This window comes from Castor canadensis, chromosome 3 (genome assembly GCF_047511655.1).
Source record: "Castor canadensis chromosome 3, mCasCan1.hap1v2, whole genome shotgun sequence".
Classification (NCBI taxonomy): domain Eukaryota; kingdom Metazoa; phylum Chordata; class Mammalia; order Rodentia; family Castoridae; genus Castor; species Castor canadensis.
Genome location: NC_133388.1, coordinates 5,885,348 through 5,913,256, shown reverse-complemented (window position 1 = coordinate 5,913,256; position 27,909 = coordinate 5,885,348). Strand labels below are relative to the sequence as shown.

The 27,909-nt window shown below is 54.3% G+C and overlaps 1 protein-coding gene across 2 annotated transcripts in view; it reads right to left on the bottom strand.

The window, feature by feature from the left end:
* Positions 1–348: 348 nt before the first annotated feature.
* Ahnak2 (AHNAK nucleoprotein 2) overlaps positions 349–27,909 on the bottom strand; it is a 34,791-nt gene continuing 7,230 nt past the window's right edge. Inside the window, exons 1-7 of one of the 2 annotated variants that reach the window (XM_074067028.1) lie at positions 25,752–26,148; positions 18,863–18,921; positions 18,645–18,743; positions 17,885–17,983; positions 17,004–17,154; positions 16,536–16,723; positions 349–16,412 (exon numbers count right to left, since the gene is read on the bottom strand). In XM_074067028.1, the coding sequence (XP_073923129.1) occupies positions 1,104–16,412; positions 16,536–16,723; positions 17,004–17,154; positions 17,885–17,983; positions 18,645–18,743; positions 18,863–18,921; positions 25,752–25,764 (15,918 nt within the window). In that variant the 5' untranslated portion in view covers positions 25,765–26,148 and the 3' untranslated portion in view covers positions 349–1,103. Of the gene's footprint in view, positions 16,413–16,535; positions 16,724–17,003; positions 17,155–17,884; positions 17,984–18,644; positions 18,744–18,862; positions 18,922–25,751; positions 26,149–27,909 lie in introns of those variants that run through there. The other variant, XM_074067027.1, reaches the window with a different exon arrangement.

Here is a 27,909-nt window from a genome sequence, read left to right as displayed (position 1 = left end):
GCTTCCTGGAAGGAGGCTGCCAGGGGAAGGAGCTTCTGAGGGTGGTTCCTAATCATGGCCAAGGGCACTGCCAAGCCTCCAGGCCAAAGACCGCTCTCTATGGTCCCTGTCCCGTGCATCAACACCTGCCCCACACGAGCTTAGGGTGCCATCTTTTTCTTCCTTGTCTCCCTCACATCTTTGGCTGAGGACCTGGACAAACAAATGCAAAGTGACAGACACTCTAAGACACACCTCAACTCCAGTTTCTAGAGCAGTGTGGTAGAGATGAGAACTGGGGTGCATGGGAGGAAAACAAATGCATTGAGGAGTGGAGACTCTAGAACAAAAGAACACAGTAGCCTGGACCATGGAGTGCATCACTTCCTTTATTGCCCATTAGAGGCCAGCTAAGCAGGTCCATCTGCTACATGGCTGTGGTGTATACATTGATGGGCTCAGGGGCCACAGCACAGGACTGTGCACACTGGAGAAAATGCTGGACACTGCCAGACAAGTGGCATGGCATCAGGGTCTCAGAAAACTCCCAGGTGTCTTGACCTCTGCTAGCTCACCCTGCTTACAGTTGCCACTTGGCACAACCAGAGTCAGCCACTGGCCATGTCCACCATTACACACAGCATCCCAAAGCTTGCCATTAATTAGCGAGACAGTCAACAAAGGAGAAAGCTTTGCGAGTGAGTGGGGAACAGGTTTCCCAGAACACACTATACTCTGTTTGAAAGAGGAAAACTGCGTTCACCGGGAAAGAGGAACAGTAGGGTAGAGGTTCCACCAGAAACTGCTCTATAGCCGCAGCCATCAGACCCTGGCCTCCAGGCATTAGTCAGGCCTCTTGGGGCTATTCCAGCAGCAGCTCCAAGAGCCGGTGACGCTGAGTGGATTCTGCATCCTTTGCTTCCAAAGCTTAGAGGGAGCTGGCACATTTTTGTTTGTATTTTAGGAGAGCTGTGTAATGTGACACAACATTCTTGTTCATTTCTTCTTCATTCTCAGTTTTGTAGATCAAGGCAAGGGGGACGTCATGCACTAGCCAGGGTGGGGTGCTCCACACAGGTGTCTGGCCCCTGTCCTCCAATTCTCCTCTACCAATTCTCTGGCATTCATTTGGCCATGGGCCTGGGTGCAGAGTCATCACCAGCATTTTTGCCCTGCTCTTGCAGTACAAGCTCCGTTCTTGCTGGGGATGTCACCATCACTCTGGATTCCTGCCTGCTGCCCGCAGCCCCTGCTGCCCGTTCACAGTCCTCATCTTCTTCAGGAGAGAGGCTCTCTCGGGCATCAAAAAAGGTGACCACTTCCTCCTGGAGCCTTTGCTCTGCTAAGTCTGCCTCATCTTCGCTGCTTTTGCTCTTCTTGGTAGGTGATGAGAACCCTAACTTTGGAAACCGGAACCAGCCAGCCCTCTCCTGTTTCTTGGGCTGCTCTGTGTCTGGCTGGGCCATAGGCTGTGTTTGGATGGGAGCAGATCTTCTGGCATCGTCTCTGGAATCTGAGCTGGTCTCATCAACAGAGGAGAACCCAATGCTTGGAAGCCAAGACCACAATAAACCAGAAGACTTCTTACTTTCTGGCTTCTCTTTTGGAGCCCTGTCTTCATCTGACAGCGAGGTCTTTACCTCCTGGCTATCATCAGGAAACTCAAGGATTTCCGCTGGCTCCTCATCTGAGCCACTGTCTGCAAGCTGGGGGCCAGAACGAACCTCAGACGTGAATGTTTGCAGCCCTGGCAGGTTGACACTGGCAGAGATCATCTCAAAGGGCTCTGTAGCTTCAGACTGGAGATCTCCAGGAAGAAGGTCTGCTCCTGGGATGGTTGGTGTGGGAGCTTCACCCAAGCCCTCCAAAGCCCCAGAGTCTAGAGCCACTGTGCACACGCTAGCTGGCATGGAGGGCTCTGGGACTTTCACCTTCAGCAAGGAAAACCCGTAAGAAGGAGTCTGAATTGTTGACACGGGGATCTCTGATTCCCGCACAATCTGAGTGGAAAAGGCCTCAGGCACAGCGAGATCAGCATACTCTTGTGTCACCCTGCTGCGGATGATGACCTCTTGACTTTTACCCTGAGCTCCCTGAATATGCACTCTGACTTTAGAAACTGGGGAAGCCTCCAGAGGAAGGTCAGGGCTTGCAGGCTGCTCTCTGGTGTCCTCAGCACCTGTCTTCAGGAGGCTGGCTCCCCAGAGCCCAGGGCCATCCTGACAAAGAGCAGTGTGAACACTGGCCTCTGCATCCTGCACTTTCCTTACGACAGGGAAGAATATGTCATCCTCAGAGCTGGGGGCAGGAAAGGAGAACCTGGGTACGTTTAATTTGGGGAACGTGACCTTTAGCACAGAATCTTCCCAGAGCTGCCCCGTGTTCACTATGGAGATTTGGGATGGCACATCAGCACTGGAAGCCTTCAGTTTCAGAGGCCCTTCAGGTTGGGAAGACCATGTCTCTGTTCTCTTCTCTACCTTGGCAAGGTCGTGTCCTTCTGTTTCAGGCTGAAGCCACTTACCCACTCCTTCTGGAGGGACCTGGGGTTCTGACCATCTCACACCAGGCATCTGAATGGAGAGGGAGCCCTCAGCTGGCTGGATCCTGATCTCAGAGGTGGGCAGATCCATCTGTGACATCCTAGCAGTGGGGAGGTGCAGTTTCAGATCTGTGCTGTGGGGATCGTGCCTTAATACATCTGTGTACATTGTGCTTTCAGAGGCTGTCACATCTGCCCCTGCCTCCACTTGTGACCCAGGAACATGGGACACCTGCTCTCTGGCTGTTGCGTCTGTCTTTGCTGGTGCAGTGGCAGCCGACATGTGCATCTGAGTTGCTTCCTGATCCCTAGCTCCATCTTGATCCTTGGATGAGGACCTCCTGAAGCCAGGCAAGTAGAACTTGGGCATTTTGAACCAGCGCCCGTGTGAGTCTGCTGGCATATCTCCCACTGTGGCATCTTCCTCTGGCCTTTCCATGGTGGGGACATCATCTGGTTGTCTACAGGATGGCTGCAGAGGATCATCTGTTGTAGGGGCTGTCCCCTCCCCACAGGACTGGCTTGCCGAGTCGCCCTCAAGCCCAACTCCTTTGCTGCCACCTGTGACAGCCGGGTCATGTTTGGGAAGAGGCAGGTCAGCTTTACATTGGCTCACCTCCACCTTGGCCATAGAGGCTGTGAGACCAGGTTTGGCAAAGTCCAAACTGGGAATGCAGACCTGCGGTAGCTGGAGGTTTATATGCTCTCCTTCCAAGGGGCCCTCCTTTGTGCCAGTGCCCTCACCAACACCACCGCTGCTTTCACTTTCTGAGGCTTCAGAGTCACCTCCAACCGGATGAAGTGTCTCCACATCTCCCTGAGGCAGGATGGTCCACCCCTTAGAAGGCTTCAGCTTAGGAAGGGCTAGCCTTGGCATGGTGAACCCAGGCTTCTTGCTTTTTCCCTTCTCTCCTTCCTTGTCTGTAAGTAGATCTGGGTGTGCTTCCAGTTGGGAAACGTGACCAGTAGTCTGGGAGTCCATTTGATCACTAGACAAAACCACGCTAAGTGTGGGATCTTCCAGGTGGTACTCAGGAACCACTGTCAGTTCTACCTCCTTCTTTGGAGATAGGCTGAATGATGGAAGTTGGAAGTGGGACAACTTGAAGGGACTCCCCTTCCCATCCTGGTCAGGAAGTGCAGCAGTGGCTCCAGCTCCTGACTGGCTAGAGTGCTCCTCCATTGACTGGTAAACAGGGACATCAGTGGACATGTCCTGAGAACATGACAGTAGGGGAACCTTGATTCTCTCACCTGAGGAGTCCTGCACCTGCCCAGGGCTAACAGGAGACAGAACGACATCATGATCTGCAATACCTGAGTCTAAATTTGAAACTGATGTACTTGGGGCTTCAAAAGCAAATTTTGGTTTATGAAATTTAGGAAATGTAACACGAAAATGAAATGAAGGAGGCACAGGATGAATGGGACTAGACTGACTATCACGAGACGAGGCTGGTAATATGTCTGAAGTGCACACATGGACAGAACTATCAAAGACTGCAGAAGAAGCATCAGAAAGGCAATGAGGTTCTGCAAAACATTCAGAGGACAGAGGGGAGTCAAGAGAAGATGGGGGGAAAGATGGAACAGAAGTAACTTTATAACCAGAAAGAACACAAGGCTCCGAAGACTTTCCAGAGGTAGACAAGCCGAAGGAGGGCATCTTGAACTTGGGCATTTTGAACTTGCTGTCTTTGAAGACCACATCCTTGTCTGCTGGGCCCAGGTCCCCATCCAGCTTGGCTCCGGGAGCCTGGATATCCATCTCAAGGCTGGGCATCACCACCTGAGGGGCACTCACCTCACCCTTGGGGCCTTTCACATCCACCCTGGAGTCCTTGATGTCCACCTGGGGTCCCTTGAGGTCCACTTTGGGGATCTTGAGGGTGGGTATCTGTACCTTGGGCGGGTGGCCTTTCAGGCCGGCTCCAGTAGCCTGGCCAACCAGCTCTGCCTCGGGCAGCTGACCCTCCAGGAGCTTCACATCCAGCTGGCCAGCTTTGAACTCCAGGTCAGCGGAAGGTTGTTCAACGGTGACATCAGTAGTCTGGAGGTCACCCTGGATGAGGTTCAGGGCCACGTCTGTCTGGACTTTGGAGGCCAGAGAGGCCTCCATGCCCTTGCCAGGGGTGGACACCCCGAAGGAGGGCATCTTGAACTTGGGCCTTTTGAACTTGCTGTCTTTGGCAGCCACGTCCTTTTCAGCCACTGCCTGGTCCATCTCTAGCTTGGCTCTGGGAGCCTGGATGTCCACATCTAGTTCAGGGGTGCTTACCTTGCCAGTGGGGCCTTTCATGTCTACCTTGGATCCCTTGATGTCCACCTGAGGACCCTTGAGGTCCACCTGGGGACCCTTGATGTCCACTTTGGGCATCTTGAGGCTGGGTATCTGCAACTTGGGCAGGAGGTCTTTCAGGCCAGCTCCAGCAGCCTGGCCAGTCAGCTCTCCCTCAGGCAGCTGGCCCTCTGGGAGCTTCACGTCCACATAGCCAGCTTTAAACTCTAATTCAGCAGAAGGGAGCTCCATGCTCACGTCAGTGGTCTTGAGATCACCCTGGATGGAGGACAGGGCTACGTCAGCCTGGACCTTCGGGGCAGACACCTCCAGTGAGGTCTCTGTGTCTTTGCCGGGGGCGGACACCCCAAAGGAGGGCATCTTGAACTTGGGCATTTTGAACTTGCTGTCTTTGGTGGCCAGGTCCTTTTCAGCCGGAGCCAGGTCCTCCTTCAGCTTGGCTCCGGGGGCTTGGATGTCCACCTCCAAGCTGGGCATTTTCAAATCAAATGTACTCACATCGCCCTTGGGGCATTTCATGTCCATCTTGGGGCCCTTGATGTCTACCTGGGGTCCCTTGAGGTCCACTTTAGACATCTTGAGGCCGGGCATCTGCACGTTGGGCAGGTGACCTTTCTGGCCCGCTCCAGTAGCCTGGCCAACCAGCTCTCCCTCGGGCAGCTGTCCCTCTGGGAGTTTAACATCCTCCTGGCCAGTCTTGATCTCTAGCTCAGCAGAGGGGAGTTCAAGGCTGACGTCAGTGGTCTTTAGCTTGCCCTGAATGGAGGGCAGGGCCACATCTGCCTGGACCTTGGGGGTAGACACCTCCAGCAAGGCCTCCATGCTCTTGTCGGGGGCCGACACCCCAAAGGATGGCATCTTGAACTTGCTGTCTTTGGCGGCCATGTCCTTGTCTGCCATTGCCTGGTCCATCTCTAGCTTGGCTGTGGGAGCCTGGATGTCCACCTCCAGACTGGGCACGTCCAACTCAGATGTGCTCACATCCCCCTTTGGGCCTTTCACGTCCAGCTTGGGTCCCTCGAGGTCCACTTTAGGCATCTCGAACCTGTGCATCTGCACCTTGGGCAGGTGGTCTTTCAGGCCGGCTCCAGTAGCCTGGCCAACCAGCTCACACTTGGGCAGCTGGCCCTCCAGAAGCTTCACATCCAGCTGGCCAGCTTTGAACTCCAGGTCAGCAGAAGGTTGTTCAATGGTGACATCAGTAGTCTGGAGGTCACCCTGGATGAGGGGCAGGGCCACGTCTGTCTGGACCTTGGAGGCCGACACCTTCAGCGAGGCCTCCGTGCCCTTGCCAGGGGCCGACACCCCGAAGGAGGGCATCTTGAACTTGGGCATTTTGAACTTGCTGTCTTTGGCGGCCACGTCCTTTTCAGCCAGTGCCTGGTTCGTCTCTAGCTTGGCTCCGGGAGCCTGGACATCCACCTCCAGTTCAGGGGTGCTCACATCGCCAGTGGGGCCTTTCATGTCTACCTTGGAACCCTTAATGTCCACCTTTGGGCCTTTGATATCTACCTGGGGTCCCTTGAGGTCCACTTTAGGCATCTTGAGGCTGGGCGTCTGCACCTTGGGCAGGAGGTCTTTTAGGCCAGCTCCAGTAGCCTGGCCAACCAGCTCTCCCTCGAGCAGCTCACCCTCCAGGAATTTAATATCATCCTGGCCAGTCTTGATCTCTAGCTCAGCAGAGGGGAGCTCAAGGCTGACGTCAGTGGTCTTTAGCTCGGCTTGGATGGACGGCAGGGGCACATCCTCTTGGATCTTGGGGGCCGACACCTCCACTGAGGCCTCCATGCCCTTGCCGGGGGCTGATACCCCAAAAGAGGGCATCTTGAACTTGGGCATTTTGAACTTGCTGTCTTTGGCACCCAGGTCCTTTTCTGCCAGGGCCAGGTCCCCCTCCAGCTTGGCTCCAGGAGCCTGGAAGTCCACCTCCAGGCTGGGCATGTCCAACTCAGATGTGCTCACATCACCCTTAGGGCCTTTCATGTCCACTTTGGGGCCCTTGATGTCTACCTGGGGTCCCTTGAGGTCCACTTGAGGCATCTTGAGGCTGGGCATCTGCACCTTGGGCAGGTGGCCTTTCAGCTCAGCTCCAGTAGCCTGGCCAACAAGCTCTCCCTCGGGCAGCTGGCCCTGCAGGAGCTTCACGTCCTCCTGGCCAGTCTTGAACTCCAGCTCAGCGGAAGGGAGTTCAACACTAGTGTCGGTGATCTTGAGATCACCCTGGATGGAGGACAGGGCCACGTCCGCCTGGACCTTTATGGCCGACACCTCCAGCGAGGCTTCCATGTCCTTGCCGGGGGCGGACACCCCGAAGGAGGGCATCTTGAACTTGGGCATTTTGAACTTGCTGTCTTTAGCGGCCACGTCCTTGTCTGCCAGGGCCAGGTCCCCCTCCAGCCTGGCTCCAGGAGCCTGAATATCCACAACCAGGTTGGGCATGTCTAACACATATGCGCTCACATCGTCCTTGGGGCCTTTCACATCCACCTTGGAGCCCTTGATGTCTCCCTGGGGTCCCTTGAGCTCCACTTTAGGCATCTTGAGGCCAGGCATCTGCATCTTTGGCAGGTGGCCTTTCAGGCCAGCTCCAGCAGCCTGGCCAACCACCTCTCCCTCGGGCAGCTGGCCCTGCGGGAGCTTCACTTCCTCTTGGCCAGTCTTGAACTCCAGCTCAGCAGAAGGGAGTTCAACACTAGTGTCGGTGATCTTGAGATCACCCTGGAAGGAGGGCAAGGCCACATCCTCCTGGACCTTTGGGACTGACACCTTTAACGAGGCCTCCGTGTCCTTGCCAGGGGCTGACATCCCAAAGGAGGGCATCTTGAACTTGGGCATTTTGAACTTGCTGTCTCTGGAGGTCATGTCCTTGTCTGCCAGTGCCAGGTCCCTCTCCAGCTTGGCTCCTGGAGCCTTGATGTCCACCTCCAGGCTGGGCATGTCCAAATCAGATGTGCTCACATCACCCTTGGGGCCTTTCACGTCCACCTTGGGGCCCTTGATGTCTACCTGGGGTCCACTGAGGTCCACTTGAGGCATCTTGAGGCTGGGCATCTGCACCTTGGGCAGGTGGCCTTTCAGGCCAACGCCAGTAGCCTGGCCAACCGGCTCTCCCTCGGGCAGCTGGCGTTCCGGAAGTTTCACATCCAGCTGGCCAGCTTTGAACTCCAGGTCAGCAGGAGGTTGTTCAACAGTGACATCAGTGATCTGGAGGTCGCACTGGATGAGGGGCAGGGCCACATCTGTCTGGACCTTGGGGTCCGACACCTTCAGCGAGGCTTCCGTGCCCTTTCCAGGGGCTGACAACCCGAAGGAGGGCATCTTGAACTTGGGCATTTTGAACTTGCTGTCTTTGGTGGCCACGTCCTTTTCTGTCAGTGCCTGGTCCATCTCTAGCTTGGCTCTGGGAGCCTGGACATCCACCTCTAGTTCAGGGGTGCTCACCTCGCCAGTGGGGCCTTTCATGTCTACCTTGAATTCCTGGATGTCCAACTTGGGGCCTTTGATGTCTACCTGGGGTCCCTTGAGGTCCCCTTGAGGCATCTTGAGGCTGGGCATCTGCATCTTGGGCAGGTGGACTTTCAGGTCAGCTCCAGTAGCCTGGCCAACAAGCTCTCCCTCGGGCAGCTCACTCTCTGGGAATTTCACATCATCTTGGCCAGTCTTGATCTCTAGCTCAGCAGAGGGGAGTTCAAGACTGACGTCAGTGGTCTTTAGCTCGGCTTGGATGGACGGCAGGGGCACATCCTCTTGGATCTTGGGGGCCGACACCTCCACTGAGGCCTCCGTGCCCTTGCCAGGGGCAGAAACCCTGAAGGAGGGCATCTTGAACTTGGGCATTTTGAACTTGCTGTCTTTGGCAGCCAGGTCCTTTTCTGCCAGGGCCAGGTCCCCCTCCAGCTTGGCTCCGGGAGCCTGGAAGTCCACCTCCAGGCTGGGCATGTCCAACTCAGATGTGCTCACCTCGCCCTTGGGGCCTTTCATGTCCACTTTGGGGCCCTTGATGTCTACCTGGGGTCCCTTGAGGTCCACTTGAGGCATCTTGAGGCTGGGCATCTGCACCTTGGGCAGGTGGCCTTTCAGCTCAGCTCCAGTAGCCTGGCCAACAAGCTCTCCCTCCGGCAGCTCACCCTCCAGGAATTTAACATCTTCCTGGCCAGTCTTGATCTTTAGCTCAGCAGAGGGGAGCTCAAGGCTGACGTCAGTGGTCTTTAGCTCGGCTTGGATGGACGGCAGGGGCACATCCTCTTGGATCTTGGGGGCCGACACCTCCACTGAGGCCTCCATGCCCTTGCCGGGGGCTGATACCCCAAAAGAGGGCATCTTGAACTTGGGCATTTTGAACTTGCTGTCTTTGGCGGCCATGTCCTTGTCTGCCAGGGCCAGGTCCCCTTCTAGCTTGGCTCTGGGCGCCTGGATGTCCACCTCCAGTTTAGGGGTGCTCACTTCACCAGTGGGGCCTTTCATGTCTACCTTGGATCCCTTGATGTCCACCTTGGGTCCTTTGATGTCTACCTGGGGTCCCTTGAGGCCCACTTTAGGCATCTTGGGGCTGGTCATCTGCACTTTGGGCAGGTGGTCTTTCAGGCCAGATCCAGTAGCCTGGCCAACCAGCTCTCCCTCGAGCAGCTGGCCCTCCAGGAATTTAACATCCTCCTGGCCAGTCTTGATGTCTAGCTCAGCAGAGGGGAGTTCAAGGCTGACGTCAGTGGTCTTTAGCTCGGCTTGGATGGAGGGCAGGGGCACATCCTCTTGGATCTTGGGGGCCGACACCTCCACTGAGGCCTCCATGCTCTTTCCGGGGGCGGACACCCCGAAGGACGGCATCTTGAACTTGGGCATTTTGAACTTGCTGTCTTTGGCGGCCATGTCCTTGTCTGCCGGGGACAGGTCCCCCTCCAGCTTGGCTCCGGGAGCCTTGATGTCCACCTCCAGGCTAGGCATGTCCAACTCAGAAGTGCTCACCTCGCCCTTGGGGCCTTTCCCTTCCATCTGGGGGCCCTTGAGGTCCACTTTGGTCATCTTCATGCTTGGCATCTGCACTTTGTGCAGGTGGCCTTTGTGGCTGGCTCCAGCAGCCTTGCCTTCCAGTTCTCCCTTGTGCTTTTGGCCCTCTTGGATCCTCACATCCAGCTGGCAAGCCTTGAACTCCAGGTCGGCAGAAGGGAACTCAACACTGAAGTCAGTGGTCTCTATGTCGCCCAAGATGGAGGGCAGGGCCACATCTGCCTGGACTTTGGGGGCTGACACCTCTAGTGAGGCCTCTGTGTCCTTGCCAGGGGCAGATACCCCAAAGGAGGGCATCTTGAACTTGGGCATTTTGAACTTGCTGTCTCTGGAGGTCATGTCCTTGTCTGCCAGTGCCAGGTCCCTCTCCAGCTTGGCTCCTGGAGCCTTGATGTCCACCTCCAGGCTGGGCATGTCCAAATCAGATGTGCTCACATCACCCTTGGGGCCTTTCACATCCACCTTGGGGCCCTTGGTGTCTACATTGGGTCCCTTGAGGTCCACTTTAGAAATCTTGAGGCTGGGCATCTGCACCTTGGGCAGGTGGCCTTTCAGGCCAACGCCAGTAGCCTGGCCAACCGGCTCTCCCTCGGGCAGCTGGCGTTCCGGAAGTTTCACATCCAGCTGGCCAGCTTTGAACTCCAGGTCAGCAGGAGGTTGTTCAACAGTGACATCAGTGGTCTGGAGGTCGCACTGGATGAGGGGCAGGGCCACATCTGTCTGGACCTTGGGGTCTGACACCTTCAACGAGGCTTCCGTGCCCTTTCCAGGGGCTGACAACCCGAAGGAGGGCATCTTGAACTTGGGCATTTTGAACTTGCTGTCTTTGGCAGCCAGGTCCTTTTCTGCCAGGGCCAGGTCCCCCTCCAGCTTGGCTCCGGGAGCCTGGAAGTCCACCTCCAGGCTGGGCATGTCCAACTCAGATGTGCTCACCTCGCCCTTGGGGCCTTTCATGTCCACTTTGGGGCCCTTGATGTCTACCTGGGGTCCCTTGAGGTCCACTTGAGGCATCTTGAGGCTGGGCATCTGCACCTTGGGCAGGTGGCCTTTCAGCTCAGCTCCAGTAGCCTGGCCAACAAGCTCTCCCTCGGGCAGCTCACCCTCCAGGAATTTAACATCTTCCTGGCCAGTCTTGATCTTTAGCTCAGCAGAGGGGAGTTCAAGGCTGACGTCAGTGGTCTTTAGCTCGGCTTGGATGGACGGCAGGGGCACATCCTCTTGGATCTTGGGGGCCGACACCTCCACTGAGGCCTCCGTGCCCTTGCCAGGGGCAGAAACCCTGAAGGAGGGCATCTTGAACTTGGGCATTTTGAACTTGCTGTCTTTGGCAGCCAGGTCCTTTTCTGCCAGGGCCAGGTCCCCCTCCAGCTTGGCTCCGGGAGCCTGGAAGTCCACCTCCAGGCTGGGCATGTCCAACTCAGATGTGCTCACCTCGCCCTTGGGGCCTTTCATGTCCACTTTGGGGCCCTTGATGTCTACCTGGGGTCCCTTGAGGTCCACTTGAGGCATCTTGAGGCTGGGCATCTGCACCTTGGGCAGGTGGCCTTTCAGCTCAGCTCCAGTAGCCTGGCCAACAAGCTCTCCCTCCGGCAGCTCACCCTCCAGGAATTTAACATCTTCCTGGCCAGTCTTGATCTTTAGCTCAGCAGAGGGGAGCTCAAGGCTGACGTCAGTGGTCTTTAGCTCGGCTTGGATGGACGGCAGGGGCACATCCTCTTGGATCTTGGGGGCCGACACCTCCACTGAGGCCTCCATGCCCTTGCCGGGGGCTGATACCCCAAAAGAGGGCATCTTGAACTTGGGCATTTTGAACTTGCTGTCTTTGGCAGCCAGGTCCTTTTCTGCCAGGGCCAGGTCCCCCTCCAGCTTGGCTCCGGGAGCCTGGAAGTCCACTTCCAGGCTGGGCATGTCCAACTCAGATGTGCTCACATCACCCTTAGGGCCTTTCATGTCCACTTTGGGGCCCTTGATGTCTACCTGGGGTCCCTTGAGGTCCACTTGAGGCATCTTGAGGCTGGGCATCTGCACCTTGGGCAGGTGGCCTTTCAGCTCAGCTCCAGTAGCCTGGCCAACAAGCTCTCCCTCGGGCAGCTCACCCTCCAGGAATTTAACATCTTCCTGGCCAGTCTTGATGTCTAGCTCAGCAGAGGGGAGTTCAAGACTGACATCAGTGCTCTTTAGCTTGGCTTGGATGGAGGGCAGGGGCACATCCTCTTGGATCTTGGGGGCCGACACCTCCACTGAGGCCTCCATGCCCTTGCCGGGGGCTGATACCCCAAAAGAGGGCATCTTGAACTTGGGCATTTTGAACTTGCTGTCTTTGGCAGCCAGGTCCTTTTCTGCCAGGGCCAGGTCCCCCTCCAGCTTGGCTCTGGGCGCCTGGATGTCCACCTCCAGTTTAGGGGTGCTCACTTCACCAGTGGGGCCTTTCATGTCTACCTTGGATCCCTTGATGTCCACCTTGGGTCCTTTGATGTCTACCTGGGGTCCCTTGAGGTCCACTTTAGAAATCTTGAGGCTGGGCATCTGCACCTTGGGCAGGTGGCCTTTTAGGCCAGCTCCAGTAGCCTGGCCAACCAGCTCTCCCTCGGGCAGTTGGCCCTCTGGGAGTTTAACATCCTCCTGGCCAGTCTTGATGTCTAGCCCAGCAGAGGGGAGTTCAAGGCTGACGTCAGTGGTCTTTAGCTCAGCTTGAATGGATGGCAGGGGCACATCCTCTTGGATCTTGGGGGCCGACACATCCAGCAAGGCCTCCATGGTCTTGCCCGGGGCCGGCACCCCGAAAGAGGGCATCTTGAACTTGGGCATTTTGAACTTGCTGTCTTTGGTGGCCACATCTTTTTCTGCCAGTGCCTGGTCCATCTCCAGCTTGGCTCCGGGAGCCTGGATATCCACTTCCAGTTCAGGGGTGATCACCTTTCCCTTGGGGCTTTTCATGTCTACCTTGGATCCCTTGATGTCCACCTGGGGACCCATGATCTCTACTTTGGGCATCTTGATGCCGGGTATCTGCAACTTGGGCAGGTGCCCTTTCAGGCCAGCTCCAGCAGCGTGCTCAGCCAGTTCACCCTGGGGCAGCTGACCCTCTGGGAGCCTCATGTCCACCTGGCTATCCTGGACCTCTAGGTCAGCAGAAGGGAGTTCAACGCTAGTGTCGGTGATCTTGAGATCACCCTGGATGGAGGGCAAGGCCACATCTGCCTGGATCATTGGGGCTGATATCTCCAGCGAGGCCTCCAGGTCCTTGCCAGGGGCCGGCACCCCAAATGAGGGCATCTTGAACTTGGGCCTTTTGAACTTGCTGTCTTTGGCGGCCATGTCCTTGTCTGCCAGTGCCTGGTCCATCTGTGGCTTGGCTCTTGGAGCCTGGATGTCCACCTCCAGTTCAGGGGTGCTCACCTTGCCTTTGGGGCTATTCATGTCTACCTTGGATCCCTTGATATCCACCTGGGGACCCTTGATCTCCACTTTGGGCATCTTGAGGCCAAGTATCTGCAACTTGGGCAGGTGCCCTTTCAGATCTTTTCCAGCAGTGTGCTCAGCCAGTTCACCCTGGGGCAGCTGGCCCTCTGGGAGCCTCACGTCCACCTGGCCATCCTTGACCTCTAGTTCAGCAGAAGGGAGTTCAACGCTAGTGTCGGTGATCTTGAGATCACCCTGGATGGAGGGCAGGACCACATCTGCCTGGACCTTTTGGGCTGACACCTCCAGCGAGGCCTCCATGTCCTTGCCAGGGGCCAACACCCCGAAGGAGGGCATCTTGAACTTGGGCATTTTGAATTTCCTGTCTTTGGTGGCCATGTCCTTGTCTGCCTGGGCCAGGTCCCCCTTCAGGTTGTCTCCAGGGACTTGAATGTCCACATCCAGGCTGGACATGTCCCGCTCAGATGCGCTCACCTTGCCCTTGGGGCCTTTCACGTCCAGCTTTGGGCCCTTGATGTCTACTTTAGGTGTCTTTAGGCTGGGCATCTGCACCTTGGGCAGGTGGCCTTTCAGGCCAGCTCCAGCAGCCTGACTGGTCAGCTCTCCCTCAGGCCTCTGGCCCTCCGGGAGTTTAACATCCTCTTGGCCAGTCTTGAACTCCAGGTCAGCAGAAGGGAGTTCAACTCTAGTGTCGGTGATCTTGAGGTCACCCTGGATGGAGGGCAGGGCCACATCTGCCTGGACCTTGGGGGCCGACACCTCCATTGAGGCCTCCATGCTCTTTCCGGGGGCGGACACCCCAAAGGAGGGCATCTTGAACTTGGGCATTTTGAACTTGCTGTCTTTGGCGGCCAGGTCCTTGTCTTCCATGGCCAGGTCCCCCTCCAGCCTGGCTCCGGGAGCCTGGACATCCATCTCCAGGCTGGGCACGTCTAGCTCAGGTTTGTTCACCTTGCCCTTGGGGCCTTTCATGACCACATTGGGTCCCTTGATTTCCACCTGGGGGCCCTTGAGGTCAACTTTGGGCATCTTGATGCTCTGATGCACCTTGGGCAAGTGGTCTTTCAGGGTGGTTCCTGCAGCCTGGCCTGCCATCTCTCTCTTGGGCAGTTGGCCCTCTGGGAGCTTCACGTCCACCTTGCCAGCCTCGACTACCAGGTCAGTAGAAGGGAACTCCACACTGATGTCAGTGGTCTTGAGATCACTCTGGATGGAGGGCAGGGCCACGTCCGCCTTGACCTTGGGGGCTGACACCTCCAGTGAGGTCTCCATGCCCTTACCAGGTTTCGACACCCCGAATGAGGGCATCTTGAACTTGGGCATTTTGAACTTGCTGTCTTTGGCAGCCATGTCCTTGTCTGCCAGGGCCAGGTTCCCCTCCAGCTTGGCTCCGGGAGCTTGGATGTCCACCTCCAGGCTGGGCACGTCCACATTGGGGGTGCTATCCTCGCCTTTGGTGCCTTTCTGATCCTCCTTGGTGCCCTTGATGTCCACTGTGGGAATCTTGAGGCTGGGCATCTGCACCTTGGGCAGGAGGCCTTTTAGGCTCTCTCCAGCAGCCTGGCCTTCCAGTTCTCCCTCGGGCAGCTGGCCCTCTTGGATCTTCACGTTCACTTGGCCAGCCTTGACCTCCAGGTCAGCAGAAGGGAGCTCAAAACTGAAGTCCTTGGTCTTGTGGTCACCTGGGATTGAGGGCTGGCTTATGTCTTCCTGGACCTTTGGGGCCAACACCTCCAGTGAGGCCTCCATGCTCTTTCCAGGGGCCAACACCCCGAGAGAGGGTGTGCTGAGCTTTGGCATTTTGAACTTGTCTTCTTTGGTGGCATCCTCCATCCCTCCCATTGTTATGGTCATCTCTTTTGTCATGCTGTCCTTTTGTTTTTGTAAAATTTTTGTTGTTTCTTCGGTTTTCTTTCTGGTCCTCCCTTCTCCGTCTTTGGAGTGTGTTTGTGTTCTGACATTCCCTAATGTTTCTTGTTCTATTCTTTCACTTTCATACACTTGCGCAGTTTTTTCTTTGCTTTGTTGTCGTTCCTTTGAGGGTGACCACCCAAATGTTGGCATTTTTAATTTGGGTATTTTCGTCCTTACTTGTCCTCTCTGTTTTTCTATCTCCTCCTCCTCCTCTTGGGTATGTTCTTGCCCCTTCTGTGCTGTGTCCCTCTGTGTTCTTCTGTCCTCTTGTCCTAGCATGTGCTTCTTGGGTTCACTATCACCAGCTCCTGTATCTCTTTCCCTGTCTGTCTCTTGTGCCGTCTTCACTCTAGAGTCTTTAAGCTGCTTCTGTGCTAGCTCTGTGGTAGCTGCCCTTCTTTCTGACTCTAACATGTTTTCTTTGGCAAACCCAAATTTGGGTGTCTTTAGATGGCGTATTCTGACCTGAGTGTCTGGTGGGTATCTTTGTGGGCTGCCTTCCTCAGATTTATCTTGCAGAGACAACCTGGCAATTCCCATTTCCAGACTCTCCACTCCATCCTGTTCATCCTTCCAGCTTGTTCTTAAGGTTGACTGGGTACCGGGTTCGGTGTGTGTCTTTGCCTTTTCTTGGGTCTTTGCCTGCTCTGTCTTCCTTTTTCTCCTGTCTACCCTGCTTTCCCCTTCTCTAGAGTCCCCCTCTCCAAGGATCAGAATGCCAGGTTCCATTGACAGCTGAGTGGTCAGAGCAGGGATGGCTTCTGTCATCAGTGTCCTCTCTTCACTCCTGCCTCCTTCAGCTGTCTTTATGTCTTGTTGCTCATCATCCCAGGACTCCACGTGCTCCAGCACCTCAGCAGGAACATCTTGGGCCTGTCCACCTGGTTGCTGTGCGGTAGAACGGTCCTGCCCCAAGCCCATCCTGAACCTCAGGTTTAGGAATCTCTTCCTCTGACTGCCTTGCATTGCTTTCTGCTCCCAGTGTTCAGCTGGCTGCTGAGCCTCTGTGTCTGTATTCGTTGGGGACACGTCAGAAGTGTCCGCTTGCTCATAGGCCTCTGAGGAACTGTGTGAGCGCCGCGGTCTGGCTCCTCGTCTGCTCCTTATGGCTTGAAATTTTGGCCAGGAGAGCCTGTCCTGTGGCCGCCTGCTTCGGCCCACTCTGGACTTGGAGATGAGTCTCTCTCGGTCTCCATCTGCCTCCACTGACTTTGTGGGGGTCTCTGTGCACCCATCAGCAACATCCTTGTCCTGAAACACAGTGAGAGGGAACTATTTGGTTTGAGTATGGGAGCCTGAGGCCCTGTGTGGAAGACACAGGATTTACGGTGCAGCCAAAGTAGCCTTGGGCCACTTTGGTGGGCAGAGCCTCACCTGCTTCTTCTCCTTGCCCTTTGAAACTTGCTGAGGGTAGAGGGCAGCCCACTCGTCTTCCTTGCTGGCAGGGAGTTTCCGTTTGATTTTGAACTGAACCTTGTATGGTTCTGAGTACTGAAGGATTTTGAAAGCATCTTCATATTTAATGTCGTCAAAGAAGATTGTTGTGCTGAGCAGCTGATCCCCTAGAGGAGGAAGGAACAGCTGGGATTCAGTGCCCCAGGGCTCATCCTGTGTGGACGAGGGGCCAGAGGAAGTCCTCCTGCATCTGCCCAGCCCAACCCCCAGCACCTCGGGTCACAAATGAGACATGAGGGTGCAAGGTGGCCCCAGCCTAGTGGTCAAGCCAAGATGTGAGGGGCCATCCTGAGCTCCAGGTAAGGCCCAGTCCCCTTCCAGGTTCCTCTATGTCCCCCCATCCCAGTGTTGATGACAGAGACCCCAGGGACGGGTAGGCTGTGGCACCTTCTCTCAAGCTGAAGAGCGTGTCGGCCGGGGAGTCCTTTAGCACTTGCTTGACAAATATTCCCTGGTCCCCGCCACCTGTAACACTGTAGCCAGTGGCTCCTGCCTCCACCTCTGTCTTCAGCGTCACCTCTGTGGCCTCCTGCACAGCCTATAGCAGAAGCACATCAGAACCATGGTGAGGATTTGCCCGGCCACCTGAGCATAACAGCTGAGGGCCAGTATCTCCTGACAATGGAGCCCCTATTGCCCCCGGCAGAGGTGGGGGCACTGGCCCAGCAGGTGGGCCAGGTTATGGTGTCTGAGCTTAGAGGAGGCCAGCTACAGGCAGCCTCCTCTCCCTGCTCCACCTGCAGGACTTAAGAATGGTCTGTCCATGACCACTCAGGCCTCGAGGAGAGGGGAGGCTGCCTCGGCCTTCCTCTAGCGAGTTCTTTGTTTACTCATTACAAACATAGGGTACACCCATCACAGGCAAGGCACTCAGTACTCAATCAAAGAGGACATAAACATGGAGGAAAACACAGGAAACCATGTGGTCCATGTCAACTAGCCACAGCCACCCAGGAAAGAGCAGGCTGCCTTGTAGCCAGAGTACCCCTCGCTGGGCCTCCTCCGAACCGAACCTCCCACAGCTGCAGCCTGTGTACTGCCCACCTTTCCTCCCCACAACCTATGCAGCAAGAGCACGAGCAGCCCCACTGTGTGGGTAAGAACACTGAGTCCTGCACACTCAGGACCGCCCAGCCTAGACTCTGACTTCATCAGAGAGCAGAGGCCAGCCTGTGCCATACTGTCCCTCCCAGGCCTGATGGACCTAGGAACTGCTAGAGCCTCCATAGAGGGGTTGCCTCCTTGTCCCTCTCTCCCGTCACACACACCTCTGAATTACTCATGCTGGAAAAGGCCGGCGAGTCCCCTGAGTGCCGCTTCCACCAGGACCTACGTCTCCCTGAAGTTCGTCTGCCCGGGACGTTTTCCTACAGACAGAGGGTTGGAAGTTTACCATCTGTGGGGGACTAGAGGACCAGGGAAGCACCAACCAGGAGACCACAGTGTAGAGGGGTCCAGATTTCCAGGGGTGCTGCGTATATAGAGGAGTTGTGTCCCTTGGGGGCCTACCAGGAAAGATGACCCTCAGCCTCCTGCATCCTGAAAGACCCAGCCATTGTTCCATGGGCAAACCATGGCAACGGGAGATACTATAGAAGGGGAAGAGCTTCAAACAGTACAAAAATGAGTGACGGGTAAGACACACATCCTCTGATGGCTGCCCTCGGTCCCCCTCACGAGGCAGCTCCAGGACCTTCTTCCCAAAGACAGTGAGAGTGTGCCACACAGATGTGTGTATGCACCCATGTCAGGCCCCTGCCATGCCCCACACATGGAAGCTTGGGCTGTCCCCACCACACACACAGTTGTGAGAGCTGAAGTGTCCTCATCTCCACTGTTGCTTGGCCAGTCAAACAGCAGACTACCTGGGGACGCAGAGGCTGAATGGGCTTAGCTTTGGCCCTGGGCAGCAGGCCACACAGATAGCATGTGGGTCACCCACACCAGGAGACTCAGGAGGGTACGTGGGTGCCTGTAGCCTCATACCTGGGCCTTCTATCAGTGGGAGGCTCAGCCCCACAAGCCTACCTGGACTCCAAAGCCAGCACCCTCAGCCGTGTATTCATAGACAGGTGAGGACCCCTGTGGCCGTGGTCTAATGATCTCATCCGTAGGCCCTTCAGTCACCTGGTGGAAGGAAGAATGGAACTATCTTCAGCCACCAGTCTCTTCCAACACTTTCAAGCCCAAGAAAGGATGGGGGCAGGGCCTGAGGAGGACAGGCTTCCTCCTTGGGTCTCACTTACAGAGTGGTTCTCTTCAGTCTCTGCATCAGGCCCCTCAGGCTGCAGCTGTCGGCCAGACACTGCAGAAAGAGACACTGTTAGTGGAGTCATGCAGCTGGCTGGGCCAGAGATGGCACCCAGGAGAGTATGAATGTGCAGTGTAGACACTGAGTCTGGGGAAGGCCCACAGCCACTGGGTAGGGAAGGCTGCAGCATCAGCTCTGACAGCATGAAGAGGGGCTGGGAAGTCAAGTGCCACAGATCCCAGACTTCACAGAGTTAGTCTAAGAAAGTTGCTAAAGAAATATACAAACAATAACCACAGCTGGGAGGTGAAATCAGAGTTGCCACAATGGATTCACTTAAATGTCCAGCATTCAACCAAAGAAACAGAAAAGCATGGCCCAAACTGAGGAGCGAAACAGCTAATGGAAGCTGTCTTTAGGTGCCACGGATGTTGATTTAACCCAGGCTTCAAAGCAACCATTAAAAGTTCATACCGCTGCAATTCCAGTACTCAGATGGCTGAGTTAGGAGGATTGCAAGTTCAAGACCAGCCTGAGCTACATGGCGAGACCCTGCCTCAAAAAACCTAGGGCTGGGATGGAGCTCAGTGATAGAGCACTTGCCTGGCATGTTCAAGGCCCTGGGTTCGATCCCTGGCACTGGAATGACAACAAAAGAGTCTATTCAAAAGCCTAAAGAAAACCATGTGTAAAGAGTTAGAGGAAAGAATGATGACAGGGCTCAATGAGTAGAGAATCTCTTAAAGAAAGAGAAACAAGTGAAAATTTAGAGTTAAAAATATACTAGAGAGGTTCAATTGCAGATTATTTATTTTGCTGCCCTGGGGTTTGAACTCAGCACCTCACACTTCCTAGGCAGGAACTCTACCGCTTGAGCCACTCCACCAGCCCTTTTTGCTTTTGGTTCTTTTTGAGATAAGGTTTCATTTTGCATCCGGGCTTGCCTGACTCCCAATCCTCCTATTTGTGCTTCCTTGTGTAACTGGGATGACAGGCATGAACCACTACACCCAGCCATTGGTTGAGATGGAGTCTCCTGAACTTTTTGCCCAGGTTGGGCTCAAACCATGATCCTCCCAATCTTTGCTTCTCAAGTAGATAGAATTACAGGATCAAACCACTGTGCGTGGCTCAGTTGCAGACTTGAGTTGCTAGAAAAAATAACTGTAAACTGGATTCATAGAAATTAGGCAGTTTGAAGAAAACTGAGCAGAACCAAGCCTCAAAGATCTGTAAGACAGCATTTAGCATGAAAGAAAGAGGAAGAAAAAATAACTAAAGAAACAATGGCTGACAACAACCTACAGCTCCAAGAAGCTGGACAAACCTGAAACAGGATAAAAACAAAGAGATCCTTCCTTGGACACTTCATAGTCAAAATGCTCAAGACCAAAGAGACCCATCACATGCAAAGGCACAGAGCTACAACTCACAGCTGGCATCTCATCAAAACAGGAAGCTGGAAGAGGGTGAAACGCATGCAAAGCAATGAAAGATAAAAAGGTGTCAACCAAAAATTTGCTACCCAGCAAACCATCCCTCAAAATAAAGATACTCCCAAATGAACAAAGACAGAGGAAAGTCATTCTCACATCATCTCTGCCTCACAAGACATACTAACTAAGTCCTTCAGACTGGAAGGAACTGAGGCCAAACACTAACTTAAATCCACAGGAAGAAGTGAAGACTACAGGAAATGGGGCGGTAGCGGGGGGGCGAGTGTAAAAGACAATACAGTCATGCATCCAAGGCTACATTTCATCGTGAGATGATTTTGTCAGTGTGTGAACATCAGCGTGTCCTTACACAAACTAAGACGGCTGCATGTAATGAGGTGACATAATCTTAGGGAACATTGTCACAAACACACCCCTTCATGAATGGAAATACTCTGTGCACACAACCGTATTTCTTCTTGTTATCTTCTTTAAAGGACTATGATTGCACGAAGCAAGCGTTGGCAAACTTTTCTTGTAAAAGACCAGTGAGTGAGTATCTCAGGTTTTGCAGGCCAGATGGCCTCTGCTGTAGGCTGTAGACAACACATAAATGAATGAGATAGCTACATATCAAGCTACTTTACTTACAAAAGGAGCCAGCAGGATTGGTGGCACAGGTCATCGTCTGTGGGCCCTTCCATAAGGTAATGCAATAAATCTAGCCCCAATGTTTTTGGGATTAAAATGTGAAGATGTAACACATGCATGATAATAACAGAAAGGAGAGGAGATACGTTGGATCCAAGTTTGTATCTTGCCAGAATTAAGCTAGTGTTTGGAGAGAGCATCGACTGACAGCAGGTGGAGAGGTTTTCAAGGGTGATGGGCAGGTTCTAAAACTGAATTGTGGTGATGGTAGGAGACTCTACACAGTCACTAGAAATGACAGACTGCACATTTATTATGGGGGAAGTTTTATGGTTTATAAATTACACCCCCAATGAGCCTGCAAAAGGATAAAGGCCACTATATGAAAAACAGCAACACAATGTAGTATAGAATTTAACGGATGTAGAAGAAAAGCATTTGACAACTACAGTGTAGAGAAAGGTATCAGAAGCAAGAGAGATTACCATGCTCAAGTTCATACATGGTACCTGAAGTGATATAATATCATTGGAAGTAGACCATGAAGAGTTAAAGATACAAAATACTATTCACAATGTAACCATTTAAAAATAAAAAGTATGTATAGTAAATAAGTCAATAGTGGAATTAGAATGGACTATTAAAATATATATCACAAATATATATGCCACATATATATGTATTATTGAGTGTTTATACATGTGTTCATATGTCAAACCAAAAACTCACAATTACAAGTGACTTAAAGATTTGAACAGACATTTCCACAAGATGTACAAATAGCCAATAAACCCAGGAAGAGATGGCTAACATCTTTCACCATCTGGGGAATGCAGATTAAAATCAATGACAAATCAGAGATCTCAGAGACAGACTCTGACATACACAAAAGTCAGGGGAAGCCAGTGCTCTTTTCAGTAAATGGTGAGGAGTCCACTGAACATCCTCACAGAAAAATATTAATCTACACCCCTAACTCAGCCACAGAAAACATTAATTTCATATGGGTTATAGGTCCGAAGTTGAAAGTTGAACAATAAATCTTCCAGAAGATAAACAGAAATAGCTCTGAGGTAGGGAAAAGTTTTTTTTTAAATAGTACACAAAAGTACTAGCTCAAAGGAATAACTGAGAGATTGGTGTAAAATGAAGTTTACTAAACACAAGACTCCTACCCAGAAAAGGCAAAGAATTCTTGCAAACTGAAAGAAAAAGACAACTCAGTAGAAAAATGGGAGAGGTTGGCATGGAGCTCAGTGGTTAGAGTTCTGAAATTAGCATGCTCAGAAGCCCTGGGTTCAATCCCCAGCAGAGAGAGAGAAGGAGGGAAGGAGAAAGGGAGAGTGGTACAGAGGGAGGGAGGAAGAGGGAGGGAGGGAAGGAGGGAGAAAAAGGGAAGGGAAGAAAATGGACAAGAAAGCACTGGAATAGGAATGCACAAAAGAGGACGAAGAATAGTGTTCATCACCCTTATCTTCAGAGCAACGCCTCATATCCACAGTGAGGAACCAGAATGTTCCCAGGAGAAGGACTGAAATGAAAAGCCGGCCATGCTGAAGTTGATGAGGGCACAGAGCATGTGGAACTCCTGTCCTATCCTAGGCATGGGGTGAGCTGACACGATTGCTTTGGAAAGTGATCTGGCAGTGGTCTGCGGTCTCCATGGCTGGGTTATGGCTGGCCAGTAGAAAGGCCACATGCCTTTCTCCCAAACACATGCAAAAAATGCCCATCTTGGTACTGTGTGCAGCACCGAGAAACCAGAAAACTAAATGTCCCTCAACAGCAGAGTGGAATAGTGTGTGGATGAGAATGGACGATGACTTCTTTGTGCGATGTGGGCGGATTTCACAAGCATAACACTGAGGTGAAGAGGGCAGGGTTAGAAGATTTTATCACATGGGGAGGCCCAGCTGCTGCTAGAAGTCCTGGGGAGAGCAGGGAGTGAACAGAAGGGTCTCCTGGGGATGGGAAAGGCCTACTTCTCAACCAGGGTACTCAGGCTGGTGGAGTGGCTCAAGTGGTAGAGTGCCTGCTTAGAAAACATGAGGCCCTGAGTTTAAACCCCAGTACCATCAAAAAGAAAAAAAGATATTCTCAGCTGGGGTACTGGCTCCTCCAGGGTGCCCATACTTTGTAATATTTCTCAATAAAAATTTTTAAATTCTATGTAAAATCAAAATGAAGAAAGTATACACTTTATGCCAATAAATCTGGAGAGTTACACTAATTGTAAAATATAGCCTGAGCTGTGCAAGAAGAAATAGACAGTCTAAATAGTTCTCCCTTCCCACACAGGACAACGCAAATCAGAGAGTGGGGAAGAACCTAACCTGTCTTATGCTCCCTCTGCTCCCACACTCACACTGAACCATCCTAAGTTTTTTTTTTAATGATATTTTATAATTCCTCTGTAACAGGTAATATGCTTATTTGCCAGGAGACAGGAAGCCAGTAAATGACATCCAGTCCACTGCCTGTTTTGTGAATAAAGTTTTATTGGAACACAGAAAACACAAATAAAACGATCCCACAAACAGATCTCCTGGCCCAAAGTCCCCTGAATTGTACTAAATATTTAGAGAAGGAGCGCTAACTCATCAGGCACCGACTTTGACACATGGGCCTGGGCTCTGGGGATGGCCTCTGTGTGAGGCATCGCTGATGATGGGGTATGGGTGCCCCCCAACCTCACCTCCCAGGCAGCCTCAGGCCCTTGAGGAACCCATCCTGCTCCAGGCCCTGAGCAGAGCCCCAGCTGCACAGACACCAGGTGACATAGAGTATGTCCCTGTCTCAAGAGACAGTGTACTGGCCTTGGAGACCATCCCATAGATGGTGAGGCCAAGCACCAGCAGGAATCTGGGTGTGGCTGCTGCTCTTTGGCCAGTGTGCTGTGAGATGCTGAGCATGGCATCGCACAGCTGTCCCCTCTGAGTTTGGCTCTCCCCACGGGTTCCCAGAAGCCACCCTGCCCATGTTGACTGGACTGGTGGGTGGAGCTGCACCTGGAGCTGCACCTGTTCATCCCTGGAGCTCCTGGGCCTGCTCTGCGCCCACCACACCTTTGCTTCTTTTTGGGGGCCTATCTTTGCCCTTCCGCAAATTGGTTCTGGGAGAGCAGGAGATGGAGTCTGCTGTAGTCAGCTTTCCTGGGGCAGGTGGAGAAGAGGCAAGGGGAGGGCAGGTGGGGCTGGGCCATGCCAGGAACAATCAGAGCCCATCCCACATCCCCTCTTCACCTCCTTCCTGCTCCGCTGCTGCCCAAACCCAGAGCCTGGCCTCCAGGACCCCTCAGAAAAGTCACAGCTTCAGTGCCCTCCATCTGTACAAAGTACCAAGAGTCAGCACCCCAACAGCTCCACCCAGGACTGCACATCTCCGTCCTGGGGGCTCTTCTCCTGTGACTCAACACTTATCTTGTCACTTGGACACAGGCTTGCCACCCCCACAGGGTCCCTGCTACTCCTGCGGCACCTACCCCTGGGCCCAGACTAACAGAACATGGTGCGCCATCACTCTGCCTTCCATACACCGGCTCCCACCCTTTACCCATACACCCCTCCCCCTCCAGGACTCCCTGAGAGCCTCGCAGCTGCCCTCTGGTCAGACAAAACCAGAGCCCAGCAAGTGGAGGAGTTTGATCCTGGATGGGGTGGGTGGGACGCCGGACAAGCCCAAGGAAGGGGACACACAAGGCAGGGAGTACAGACCTGAGGACCACAAGATAGGGCCATGGCTGGGGGGTGGGGGGAACACTGTGGAAGGCCTTCATTGTTGGGCACAGACCCAACCCTGAGAAGCTGTACCACAAATCTGTTCTAGGGCAGTCTTGTGGGTGTCAAGAGCCCATGAAGAAAGGTATTGACAGCAGGGAAGCCAGGACACAACCTGCCCTGGGAATGTGAGACAGAGGAAAGGATGAAGCATGACAGCCCTACCCCGGCTGGCCCAGGTGTCTGGCCTGCTACAGACTCAGCAGGGCCCACAAAGCCCACGCAAAGACAGTCCCACCTTCACAGCGCCCCCTCCCTCCTGTAGGGACAAAGAGCAGAGGCTCAGGGAGGCAGCACAACCAGGCCATAGCCACACAGCTGGGCATTGCCATCCCCTCTGCACCCCTGGACTGGCATGAGCCTGTCTCAGGGACACACAAACAGGAAGAGGGAAATCCTGCCAGCTGCCTGCAAAGACTGCCCAGCCAATCCTGCCCAATTGGCCCTGCCCTCCTGGAGGAGGGAGGAGGAACCTTGGCGTCCAGGTCTCCCACCTCCACAGAGGGCATGGCCTCAATTCTGAGGGAGCCCTGCCTGGCCCCAGAGCACACAGAGGAGGCACCCCACCTGCCACCCACATCTGTCCCTCAGACAGCTCTGTAAACAAACCCAGCCCTGAGCACTGTCACCTGAATAATGACACTGGTTGTTGACAGTCACCAAAGCCCCACTTTATAGAGGATATGGAGGTGACACACCTAAGCCAGGTCCAGCAGGTCTGGCTGCTGTAACCCAATGCCCCTCCCTCCTTAGCAGCTCCTCCACACAGCCTCAGACACCATCATGGACCTCCCTGTCCTGCAGGTGCAAACCTGCACTTAGGGAAGGGACCCCAGGGTTCTAGAGTAGTTCCTTATGCTGCACAATGAGGCAGTGGGTCGGGTGGGCACCCTGGACACCCTTGGCCCAGAGAAGCTGTAGTCCTAGGAAATAGAATATTTCAGAGTGAGTCCTGAGCAGGTGGGCCTGGAGCAGGGAGGGGAGAGCAAACAAGAGGTGCAGAATCCTACACATGCCTCACCTGCAGGGCCCATCAGAGCAGGGCCATGGAGGTGGGTGGGGCACCTCCTTAAACAAAATCCAGGTCTGCATCCAAAGCAGCTGCCCCAGGTCCTGGCTCTGGCCTCCTGACGGGCCAGGTGTGGTGGACACTTTGCATGTCACCAGGACAATGGGGCCCTTGGGAACAAAAGACTGGCTTTAAGGTGCTCAGCTCTTCACTGACCTGAGAGCTCATGTACATGGGGCAGGGCAGGTGTACATGTGCGTCTGACCAGGGCTTCCCCTCTAATCACCCACGGACAGCCCCAAAGTGAAGTCCTGGCAGCGGGAGCCCTTGTAGGGTTATCATGCAAGTTGCTACCCTTGGGCTTGGAGCCTGTGCCCGTGTGGCCTCACAGACACCCAAGCCCACAGAGTCTCACATGTACACTCGGGCCTCGCCCCATCCTGGAACTTCACGAGGAAAGTGCAGGGCCCGGCTGACTGTCATGAGACCTTCAGACCTTATGAAGCAATACATGCAGTGGCAGAGGGCCTGCCCACCTATCCCCTGATGTTTCTGGCGATAACCCAATGAATGAGGGGATAGAGCCAGCTCTGGGAGGCTGGGCGGGAGGGTGGGGGACCCAGTCAGCCTGGGGGCAAGGGCTCCTCTCTCACCCACAGCCTCTCCCCACTGCCGCTCAGCTATAACTGTGAAGTTGTTCATATCCTTCTTGCTCCAAACAACCTTTGTAGTTTTCCTGGAGCTCCATAACTGCCCTCCCCTCACGGCCCCTCCCGGGTACCTGGCCCTCTACACTTTTCACATGCTGAACCTGCCCGGCAAACTCATAGACAGCTTGGTCACTCTGCCACTGCTTCTGGACACTACCTGGCCTCTGGTTCCCAGAATACCTTGCTCACTAAGCACTCAGAGACTGGCACATAGTAGATACATGATAAATGTTAATGCTAGGAGTGGATGGGAAGGGAAGGGACTGGCTGGTCAAAACTCTTGGCAGTATGTGAGTACTGTCCAGCTTCAGGGGGTGCCAAATCCATGGACTAGACAGGCAGCAGGTGGGCCCTGCCAAACCCTGGTACCTACAGAAACTGAGGCACAGGACAACCTCAAGTCCAAGGGACTCAACAGCCAGCAGGAGCAGTCCTATGCCCCACTACACACAGACAGGGTCAGCCAACTTGAGCCTGTTTCTGTGGTTACAAGGGCAGCACTAGGGATGCCAGGGACAGTGTGACCCATGATGGGGCAGTCCACTGCCCCAGGCCCCCACAGCTTACCTTGGGTCCCCAATGAAAGCAAGCCAGGCCTGGCTTGAGCTGCCCTCCACAATCCCCCTACCAAGGTCCCCTATACCCTAAACCAGGTCAGTGGCCACAATCTGAGGATCCCTTCCCAGACCATGAGGCCCGACATTAGGGATCCTGTATGTCCTGCTACTGAAGTGGCCATGTGGGGCCCTCCAAGGCTCCCTCCCAATGACAGCCACTGCTCCCAACTGACCACGACCGGGCAGCTTGGGGTCCTGCTGCACACCTCCCACGCCCCGGCTCAGGAGCTGGGAGGGGCCACTCCAGGGTCTTCTCCTTAGTTTCAAGGCTATTTTGAGCTGAAACAGCCTCTCACTGACATCTCCCCAGCCCAGCTGACCCTGGATAAGTCAGCTGGAGCCACAGTGCACTAAGTCCCCTGTCCTTCCACATGAGAGGGAGGTAGGGCCAGGGTAGGGCATGGGTCAGGGAGATGCCCAGCTCTGCCCACCAGCCACCCATGGTGGCTGCCCATCCCCTCCCACTGACCTGACAAGTGGTGAGGGGGCAGGTGCTGCAGTCCTGAACCTGGAAGGGGACAGAGTGCCGGAGGGGTACAGCTGGCTGGTTCACCAAAGAGGCTCTCCCAACTTCACCAGAAGTGATCTGGAGCAGGCTGCCTCCCTAGCTGGTCCCTCCCTGCTCCTCCCTTCTCTGGCCCCTCCCCCATTGTCCCTCCCTCCACTGCTTCCTCAGCCAAGCTCAGAGCCCTGCCAAGACCCCTGCACCCCACCAGAGGGAGTGGGTGGATCCTCTTACAAGCCTGGAGCTGGCCCAGTCCTCCCAGCACTAACCTCTGAAAGCCAGGGATCCCACTCCCTGTGTCACCCCCCCCCACCCCCCCTTCCCGTCCAAGTCCAGGC